Source organism: Chrysemys picta, chromosome 1 (genome assembly GCF_011386835.1).
Source record: "Chrysemys picta bellii isolate R12L10 chromosome 1, ASM1138683v2, whole genome shotgun sequence".
NCBI lineage: Eukaryota > Metazoa > Chordata > Testudines > Emydidae > Chrysemys > Chrysemys picta.
Window position 1 is genome coordinate 331,228,235 of NC_088791.1, and position 11,454 is coordinate 331,239,688.

General features: G+C 41.0%; 1 protein-coding gene across 1 annotated transcript in view; it reads left to right on the top strand.

The window, feature by feature from the left end:
* Positions 1–4,215, top strand: part of RAB38 (RAB38, member RAS oncogene family) — a 34,022-nt gene extending 29,807 nt beyond the window's left edge. The window contains exon 3 of the mRNA XM_005304071.4: positions 1,491–4,215. Within this exon, the coding sequence (XP_005304128.1) occupies positions 1,491–1,643 (153 nt within the window). The 3' untranslated portion in view covers positions 1,644–4,215. The remainder of the gene's footprint in view (positions 1–1,490) is intronic.
* The last annotated feature ends 7,239 nt before the right edge of the window (positions 4,216–11,454 follow it).

The window sequence follows — 11,454 nt, forward strand, 5'->3', positions numbered from 1 at the left end:
CACACCTCCCTCTTGCTCATTTCCAGTGTTCCCTTCCCTTCTATCATCCCCTTAGGAAGCTTATTTTAAGCCACAAATAATGAGGCGTTTTGTTTACTGTTTTTAAATATTACTAGAGTTTAGGTAATTTTCAGATAGTTGATGAAGTATTCCTTAGAACTTCGTCCTGCCTCTCCAGAAGGGAGGCAGCCTGGGGGTAGATGGAATGTTTGTCACTTTATTAAGGACATCACATACCATGTGGCAGAAGTGTGTGTATGTGTGTGTGTGTGAGAGAGAGAGAGATTCTATTTCATCTTCTTTTTTTTAAACTGGCACTTTGAGATCATTTTCTTGTTGGCTATGTCTTCTAATTAAATTTCACAGTGCCCTGAAAATGACTTGTTGCATGGCTGAGGAATTTAGGAGTCTGGTCTCAGAAAATCATGTGATGCACTGTAGTTCTGAGGTTGCAGGTGGTGTATATTGATTCCCAGTTCTATACTAGCTGTTAGATTTATAAATGTCTTGTGTTATGATTTGTTTGTTTACAATCAAGGGATATTATTTAGAGGTCAAAGTTTAAATATTTAAGCACAGTCGCGCGCGCGCGTGTGTGTGTGTGTATGTGTGAGTGAGTGAGTGAGAGAGAGAGAGAGAGAGAAAAAGAAATCCTTTAAAACCCAGGAACCAATTAAAAGACTGATCAGCTCCCTAGATTTCAGCTCTTTATTGTAGTACAAAGGGATGAGACCTGGTTCCATTTTATCTATGGAGTGTTGCCGTCGGCTACAAGGGGAGCAGGACAACTAAAGACGTGAAGGCAAATGTATAAAGATATGCCGGGCTTCTGAGCCTAACTCCTCAGGATCGGGATCTCTATCTCTGAAGCTGGACTAAAAGTGATATTGCTTTCTGAGAATTCAATAGGTGCTAACTCTGTATCTATAACAGACAAAACAATGAACCCAAATATTGCATTACAGCATACTTGTATTAGGAGAAACTCAATTCTGTATCTGCGTATTCAGGGATCTTGTTCATCACGTATCGTTTTGGGCACTGGGCAGAAAAATCAACTGAAAAAATGGACAAGATTTTAAAACACAAATGCGATAGAAGGCAGTAATGACGGCTGAGTACTCAAGACTTTTGAAAATCAGGCTACTTATGCAGGTGCAAATATATGGCTATTTATTCAGGTGTACCCATTTTTGAAACTCTCTGCTGGTGTGTTATCCTTCATAAAGCAATACAAATGACCAATGATTTTCGTAGGCTAAATGGTATTGATGTGTGTTATTTAATAGATATTTGAGTGACAATGTATATAATGCCTAATTAATATAATCTGTACAAAACATTATTACATGCTGTCAATTTTTAAAGTCTGCTTTTATAGGAAAGTAAACGTTAGATGTTGCCCAGAATTGACCTTAGAATATAGAAGATATCCGACATGGTGTGCCTACTGTTTGGCTAATTAATTTCTCTCTCTCTTTCACCTGCAGGAAAACATAAATATAGACGAAGCTTCCAGATGCCTGGTGAAACACATAATTGCTAGTGAGAGTGATCTAATGCAGCCCATTGAACCAGATATTATAAAACCACACCTGAATTCTTCTAATATTGTCAGTTGTTCAGCTTGCTTTAAATCCTAAGGGACTCCCAGACTATTCCTGGATACTAGAGCTGAGCAAATAGTTAACAATGAATAATTTATCCAAAATACACAACCTGTTTTTCTGCTCACAGAATATCCATGAGCAGACTGCAATTTTCTCAAATGTATGTGTTTTTTAAAATTATTCAATGATTTTTTTGACTCTTTGGATTGATTGTGAACAGTTCACTTTAATAGTAACTATTCAAATTGTTTTGGTTAGTTGTGATTGGTCAGATAAGTCACATGGTGGTGTTCCTACTCCCTGATTAAATGAGTGAGCAAGACATGCTCAGGCAAGTGATTTTAAAATTTGGTTAGGACATAAAAATGGCCATACTGGGTCAGACCAATGGCCATCTAGCCTAGTATCCTGTCTTATGACCATGGGCAGTGCCAGACGCTTCAAAGAAAATCAACAGAACAGGGAAATTGCAAGTGATCCATCCCCTGTCATCTACTCCCAGCTTCTGGCAGTCAGAGGCTGAGGGATACCCAGAACATGGGGTTGCAGCCCTGACCATCTTTGTTAACAGCCACTGATGGACCTATCCTCCATGAACGTACCTAATTCTTTTTTGAACCCAGCTATAATTTTGGCCATCACAAATTTCCCTGGAAATGAGTTCCATGGGTTGACTGTGCGCTGTGTGAAGAAGTACTTCCTTATGTTTGTTTTAAATCTGCTGCCTATTAGTTTTATTGGGTGAGCCCTAGTTCTTGTGCTATGTGAGGGGATAAATCACACTTCCCTGTTCACTTTCTCCACATCATTCATGATTTTATAGACCTCTGTCATATCCCCCCCTAGTTGTCTTTTTTCTAAGCTGAACAGTCCTAGTCTTTTTAACCACTCCTTGGTTATTGCAAGTACTTACTCATACGACTTGGAAATTTGCTTTCTAACCATAATTTTCCAGTAAAACTTAAATGCATGAATGTTGACAGAAAGTAAAAACAAAGGGGGGCTGGAGTGACTATTCATAGGATGTTTTTTGCAGTATTTACCTAGCTCTCTTGGGTACCTATTATGAACACCACAATAACACATGAAATCTGAATTGTGGCAGTGTGGTCAAGTACATAGCGCCTGGATTCTAGTCCAGCCCTGCCACTGACCTTCTGTGCATCCTTGGGGAAGTCACTTCTGTTTCCCATCCAACTCTTTGCCTATCTTATCTTTTGGGGTAGTAAGTTATTTGGGGCAAGGACTGTCTCTTACAATGTGTTTGTACAGTGCCTCGCACAATGGGGTCCCAATCTCACCTGAGGCAGTTAGACACTACTGTAATATAAATAAGAATAATTCAACTGACTGCCGAGGTGGAGGTGAATGGGTGGGACACACAGAGGCCCATGCTTAGGTCGTGTATGGAGCAAAACAAAGTGTCCTTAAATTATGAAAGAGGTCTTAAATTTTGGTCTGTGACTGAACCATCTCTTATTATTATATATGCATTACAGAGCAGATCCAGGGACGGAGCTGTGACCAACCACAGCTTGCTAGTATTTGGTTTAAAGCCTCAAATTGTAAATATATTTTAGAGTAAGAAACAAGTCACAGCTTTTTAAAACCAAAAAATGCCAGTGCAGAACAGTCTGTACTGTCTGTATTTAGGGACAGGTGTCATGCATAGGGAATTGCTGAATTCAAATCCAACCTCCGACATAGGCTCCTGCTGCGGCCTCGGTCCAGTCACTTAACCTTTCTGCCTCAGCTTCCCCATCTGTAAAATAGAATTAATAGAATTTGCCTACCTCACTGGGCTTTTGTGCAGGTTATCGTCTGCATAGTCCTTTGGAGATTAAAACAGCTGTATAAGGGCTAAGCTTTATTAGTGCGAAGCATGATGGCTACTGCCCTATTGCATGACTACATGACTCTCTGATGTCTGTAAATAAAACTAGGGTTTGTCTTCACGGCAACAGCTGGCTCGAGTTTCTCCACTCCAGCTAGTCTAGTTTAAGTGACAAAGGCCACACTGCGAAATAACAAGCTACACACCGATTGGATTAGCAGCTGATGAGTTGTGCTACCTCGAGCTTTGGCCTGTGGCTGCATCCCCACTGCATTACTAGCTTGAGCATCAGCAGCACTCAAGCTTCAACCCACATCTCCTGCTAGGCCAGCTAGCTTGAGCTTAAAGCACTGCTAAACTCCAGCGAGAGGTTTCTGTATGTGGCCAGGAGTCAGGTCATCATCACTCGAGTTATTCCTTGAGTTAATGCAGTGAGGTCCAGACTTCCTGGGACTAAATACTTTTTGATCCTCAGTGCTTTAGGTAAGGAACTAGATGTCTCAATGGGACCGGAGACATATGATGTCTTGCTTTTCCAGAAACTAATATGTATGAGATTGTGGAGCTAAACTGTGGTGTAACTTGGTCTCCAAGTATCAATGGGCTCTAGCTGTCTTCATCTTTACTTGTCCACAGCAGATTCCAATCAGTGTTCCTGAAACAGAAATGTAACCTCCTCCCAGATGTGCCTGTGGGAGAGCTTTGCCTGACCAAAGAGTTAGACATAATCTTTCCTTGTTAAAAAGAAACAAAAATAAAACATTGAAAAACTAGTTTCTTTCCCTTAATGTGCTGTCTTAATGTCTGGTAAGCTCCCCACCTCCCATCCTTAGTTCTGCTGTGTGCTTTTTGATCAATCAAAGATTGGGGCCTGACTTTCCATGTAGGACAGATACAGATCCATTACCTCATCGATCAGGGCCGAATTCTGCCCTGACTCTATGGATTGCATGACATGTACGTCAATGCTGTGGTCATAAGTAGTTTCTCTGGTATGCTGAATAAAACACTGCAGTGCAGTGAAGAATCAGGCCCCTTTACGGTGTGTAAAGGTAACATCATTCCAGATTTTTTCCTGATGGCTGTGCACTGTTTTTATTTTACTTAGATGATGAGTAACCACTAGGACACTTGCAATAAAACAAGAAATGCACAAACACCACCAGAGTAAACAGAGATGCCGCATGCTGAGAGGATATAAGCACTCCAGAGAGAATGCATGAATGTGATTACGTTGTGACTAGATCCTTTCAGGACTGAGTACGAAATTTAGTTTATTGTTTAAATCCCTGACTGGATGAGATTTCCTTGCGTGTTACTGATACATTTGGTATTATCTTGTCCTCTCCAGTGTTGGGGAGTGAGTTTTTGAATTCCATGGGCATTGTGAGGCAAAAAGGCTTTCACTCTGGACTTCTGGAATGCCCTTGCCCCGCTATAAGAAATGAAGGGTGGGTAGGGTGATCAGACAGCAAATGTGAAAAATCGGGACAGGGGATGGGGGTTTATAGGAGCCTATATCAGAAAAAGCCCCAACATTTGGGACTGTCCCTATAAAATCTGGACATCTGGTCACCCTAAGGGTGGGCATGATTCTCCTGTGCCTTGCACATTGTGTAGTTATTGGCATCTGTGCAAAAGCAGGGTTAAAATGATAACAGATTAGAATACACCACTCACATCTCACTGATATTTTTACAATATCTTTGCACAGGTACAAATGAGCATGCAAGCTGCTAGGCAGTGGAGAATCAGGCTTCAAATCTCCTGATAAGGAGACTTTTCTCTTTATTCAGAATTTTGGGAACATTTTGATATTTTAGTGCCAGACTTTGCAAGTTTCCCCCTGCCAAATGTGGTAATGTCATTTTGCATTTTTTTTGTTGCTTTATATCTTTAGAGTTCTGTACAATCAGGATCTAACTGATTCTTATACACTCTTGGAGAAGCACATAAGTATCATTAACACCACATTTCAGAGGGGGAAATTTACACACAGAGGGGCAAGTTTGGCTCTCTTACACCTGTATGACCCCGGTGAATTTGGTGGGGTAAACTCCCATGGGAGCATCAGGCATTTGGCCCTTTTAAAATCAGGCTTCATTCTTCTTATGCATTATGACTGCAGAGAACAAAGTTGTCCTTAACTTTTGCCAATCAGAAATCAGCTTATTCCCAACAATACATGTTTTGGCCATTACATCCTTCGTGTACATATCCTCAATTGACTGCACAGCTGATATTTTGTTTCTGGAGCCCATTGCTTTTGGTTTAAATCTACAAATAATTAGACCTCTTTTTTTTTTGGCTGTAGCTTGGTTGCCCATGGATTTTTAAAGAAACTTGTCCATCTGAATTAAATGGAAATGGCAAATATATTTTAATGCAGGGAAATGCAATTTATGTCAATTGCTGGGAAACAGTTAATGCAAATACATTTAGTGCACCTGCATTCAAGCATATGACAGAAGGTTCTTATGGTAATTAATAATAATAAAAACCATTTCTGGCAGAACACAGAGTATGTATGTTCTATAAAATTAATCAAACAAAATAAATGTACATGAATCCTTGTTTAACCCTATGCAAATTCAACTACTCTCATGCAACACATCTCTGCTTCATGATTTTCTTTTTGGAATTGTTTCCTTTTGACTGTTCACTTGTTTTAACACACTATATATCACCTGTCCCTTAATCTTTTAAGATAAGTGTTTGGCATTAATAAAAGTATTATATACTTGAGAAAGAAGCTTTTCCTTCCCTTTTCCCCTCCCTCCTGCTGCCCCAATTAATCTTTTCCATTTTAAAGAGGCAGTTTAAGTCCCCGATTTCTGAAATGGCCTCAATTCAGCTTCTGTTTTTACAAGCATATTTTTGCGTCCACAAATAAATGCACCCGCAGTTTCGTGAGCCTATCTGAATGGAGCATGCAGTCATGGAACTCAGATGGGTAACACATTGCCTGTGTTTGCAAATCAGGTAGCTCTTAACTGGACCCATCATTAACTGTGAATGCAAAATTGTGCTTGCAGAACTATTGCCCATCCCAACCATACAAAAATGAGTCAGCCAATGAGTTGATTCTCTTCAAATACGAGATTGGCTAAAAAATTGTGAGTTTTTAAAAAAAAAAAAAAATTTAAGGTAGGGTGCCTTTGGGTTTTGAATCCTTTAGGGCTTGTATTTTCAAGCTTTTTGCAGCCATGAGGGCTAGAGATTTTATTAAAAAAAAAGAAAAAGAAAATGGAGATTCCCACATTACACCGTGACTCCAGAAGCTGGGGCTTTAAGTAAAACAGTAAATATTGTGAGACTTGTGATAAAACCACAACATGTGGCAGCACTGCTGCAGTATTAGAGTGAGTCTCAAAATCAGGCCTTAGCCCCATCAAATAATTTGGGAATATTAATCTGATGAAAGCAACAAACAATTTATTTGCCACTGCAGCACATAAAGCACCTAACTACTGGGCTGAAGGCCATGTTCTTTTTTGTTTTGAATATAGGAATATCAGTTTACAAAGATAAGGAGCTAATCCTAACAGAGCTACAGCAACCTACTAACCAGTGTCAAAGCTAATCTGATGAACATGCCCTGGTAGACTTGGCTGCAGTTCAACAGTGACACAAAGTTATTTGCCAACAGTTGTGTGTTTTCCTATCGGAGATGAGCTGGGGGGGTGAGGGAGAGGGATATGTCTCCGTCCAATTCTCAGAGGGCTGGTTTTCACACCAACAAAAAGTACTGTGATCACTCTGGTTGGCCAAGGTTTAAATGGACATAGAGCGGTGGCTCTCAAACTTTTGTACTGGTGACCCCTTTCACATAGCAAGCCTCTGAGTGCGACCCCCCCTTATAAATTAAAAAACACTTTTTTATATATTTAATACCATTATAAATGCTGTATGCAAAGCGGGGTTTGGGTTGGAGGTTGACAGCTCGTGACCCCCTATGTAATAACCTTGCAACCCCCTGAGGGGTCCCGACCTCCACTTTGAGAGCCCCTGACATAGAGTATGAGCTACATTTCCCCTAAAAATGGAACCTCAGCCATGGATTGCACACAAAGACGACAGATCCAGCGAGTGTGTACAAAAGAGAAGTTAAAATTACAGAAGTCCTCAAATAGCAGGTAAACCTAAGGGTTGGGGAGGAAGTGTCACTAGTAGTATAGAAGTACTGTCAGGGTGGGAAGAAGTCTGCAGGAGTTCCAAGAAGACCAATGTGAGGAGCAGTACCTGAGGAGGGAAAAGATCTATCAGTTGTAATCTTAAAATGTTTTTTCCCATTGAGTTTTCTCTTACTAGAAGGCTGCTCCAAAGTGCTCTCAGGTGATTCACTGGGCTGAGCAACTAGCTCAATATACAGTATCTATGAACTATGGCTTGCCGTTAAGCAGCATTGTGGCAACCTCAAATGTCAACTCAGGAAACAATGGAAGACATTGAAACCTCTGGAAACTATCTACAATGACAGGGTGCCTTAAAAATACAGTAGAAGAGCAATAAAGTAGTGCTGGGTTTAAATGACTTCCAACGCTACATCTACACGACGAGCTTCAGGTGCGAGTCCGAAGTTGTGTACCCAACCTTGCTCTAGCTCTCATTGATCTAGTGCGAATATAAATAGCAATATAGCTGCAGTAACATAAGCAGCAACAGCAGAGGCATGACTTAGCCGTGCTGAGTATGTACTCACCGGTTTCTGGCAGGTTTGTACTTGGCACAGCTAGCCCGTTCTACCACAGGCTACATTGCTATTTATATTACCACTGGTTCTTGCCAAGCTAGCATGAGTATGTGTACATGAGCTCTAGCTAGTAGTGTAGATGTAGCCTTTAAAAGATGCTGTAGCTCAAACACAAGATGCAGGAATCACTGGATGAAATCCTCTGACCTATGTTGTGTAGTAGGGCAGACTAAATAATCACAATAGTCCTGGCTTTATAATATATGTATCATCCAGGGCATAAAGAACTACATTTTATCCCATTTCCATAGGGACTTTGTTCACTGTTGGCTATCTTGAATACACCTGCTATTTTATTCAGGATTTCTCAGAACAGCTTGCAGTGCCGATGAATATATATTTTAGCCTGCCATCAGCCTTACTTTTTCATCTCCGTCTCTCATCCATTCAGTGAAGAAGTTTTGTCATCCCTGTTAGCATTGGGTCTTTTGATCCAGTATGTTTATGGCCTCTGCTCTCAAGTTCACCCTACTCTTCTGCATTAGCCTTTCTGCTCTACAAAGACAATCAACATCATTGTCACACCTGATTTACAAAGCACATAGGGAAGCCTCATTATGACAGTCCATCAACCAGTCTGCAAGAAAAGGCTGCTGATGTCAATGCCCAATCTAACATAATACTAAGGCTTGTCTACTATCTGCCGGATTGACGGACAGCGATCAATCCAGCGGGGTGTGATTTATCGCATCTAGTATAGACGCACTAAATGCGCAATAGATGCACTCTCCCGTCGACTCTGGTACTCCACCAAAATGAGGAGTGCAAGCGGAGTCGACGAGAGAGCGTCAGCTGTCGACTTACTGCAGTGACAACACCGCGGTAAGTAGATCTAAGGACATCGACTTCAGCTATGCTATTTGTGTAGCTGAAGTTGCGTATCTTAGATCGACCCCATGCGGTAGTGTAGACAAGCCCTAAGAAATGCCCTACCATAAAAATACACTAAGAAAGCAGGACAACTAGAAGAAGCTAAAGACATAAGTTTCCCAAAGGCAACTGCTCATTGTAGCCTATAGGTTACATTAAGATAAGGGGGATGTAAGACATCCCTCAGACTGGCTAACATGGTATTTTTATTATGGGATTTAAAGTCTTGCTAGAAATATTGTGTCCATTGCCTACCAGGATAGGGTAGGCTGGGAGGGATGCCTGGGACGAAAACACAGGCTACTGCCAGTGGGTATGGGGAAATGTATATACTCTAAACTAAAGAATGTCTATGGTTCTGTTTTTTTCTTTTCCTAGCTGACTTTCTTTCATTTTTGTGTGACCTGCAGCTCAAGCATAAAGGCCTTCCTCTGACATAAGAAATATATTGGGGGAAAGTAGGATGTTTAATAGGGCAATCTTTCCACGCAATTATGTATATAAAAGGTGATAAAAGTACACACTTAAGAGGCCAGTTACTCATTATATTATTAAACCCAGAGACAGATACTGAGCTACATATTAATTGATAAAGGGTACCTTATTTTGTTGTTTGCAGTAAGCTGATTAGATGTTTATTGCAATGGGATGGCCAGTGAATGCTACACTGTTGTTTAGCCTGGATATTTCTTTGCATTCAGGAGCTCCCTATAATGAAGACACAGAATGAAGCTGGGGGCAGAGGGGTTATAACTAAAACAGAGGAGTGAACCCTCTCATCATCTAGCAGTCATCTTGACAATCATTTTGTAGTATTCTGGGAAATGTAGTTCAGTCCCACTGTTGTAGTCATGTCTGCCCATTGTTAGGTAAATAAGGAATGGGAGTCTATTTTAAAAATAACTAAATAAATAAATAAATAACTCTTTTCAATGAAGGATTATGGGGAAACCGCCTCCTAAAAAAAAAAAAAAAGAAGAAAAAAAAAAAAGAGGACTGAACCGGTTAGCCAAGGAGGAAGAATAGGTCTGTCTCAGCACTTAGGCACCACAGTGATCCATGGTATTGAAAAACAACAGATAGAAAACTTGGGTGATCCTAGATATTCCTCACCTGCAATGTATTGAGCACCATTTTAATGCTATGTAACTAAAAAGGTGTATAATCCACAAGTTATTGGGCTCAATGCAGGGGTAACTGGATGAAATGCAATGGCCTATGTTATACTAGAGATTAGACAAGATGATCTAATAGTCCCTTCTGCCCTTAAAATCTATGACTATATCCTAGTAATTGACCATCGACCCAAGACTTGGCCAGTTCAGAAATTATGGCACATAACACAACATTTGGTTCTCAGTAGGATCTTTGCTAAGGTCATTTTGAGGCAAGGCAGACAAAAACTTAGGCCTAAGTGACTATCTGAAATGTTGCAACTTCTCAAGGTGCCTTTGGAGGGCAGCTACTTAAGAGGTAAACAGAACAGGACATAAGAGGTAAACAGAATCCGTTGTGTTTGGAATGAAGGGGGAATACAAATGAAGATCACATCGAAGTGAATGCCAAGAGGAAGAGAGAAATTAACAGATCAAATGAAATTGTTTTGTTAGGTTGGTTGATTGGCAGGCACTGCTTATCCAATTAGAAAATTGATGTGCACACAGCTCACAGAAGCCAGCCATTGCCTGTCAGACTTGGGAGGCTGACATTACTGTGAGGTTTGTTGTTCATTTGGGATCAGATTGTGCCAATTAAGCCCCAAGTAGGGGGCAGTGCAGAAGGGCATCATTTCAAGGAGAGTTCCATGTAGCATTGCCACTCTGAGAAGCTTTCTGAAGCTCCTGAGGAGTACAACCCTTGTGCCAGGCCCTAGGAGGAGACAGCATGCATTTCTCTTTGTTTCACAGGCAAAAAACAAATAAGTCAATCAAGTAGTCTGTCGCCATGCCACCTGGTGATGTGATCTCATCTATTCTATACACTAAGCATTGTTGGGTCTGCCCAGTAGTTGGATGGGAGACAACCCAAGAAAGCCCAGGGTGCTGCAGAACAGGGCTATTGGGCAAGAAGTAGCTGGTACACTTGCCTCTGAACACCTTGGTCTTAGGGGACACTGTGCTGATTTAGAAGTTTGGGGGAGAAGAGAAGTCAAGTTTCTTCTGGCAGCCCAGTCCTATCCTAGGGAGAGAGGAAGGTTCCTCAACTCTGATGTGGTATGTGAGAGCTGGGTGACTAGGAGGAGTGGGGGAGTGAGAATTGGGGATCTGGGGTGATTCAGAGAAGGGTATTGAAAGATACTGGAGGAAGAGATTGAGGAGTGATTTAAATAGGATCCAGATGGAGAGGAAGGAGGAACATAAAAATACAGAAGAAGGAAAGACAACCCA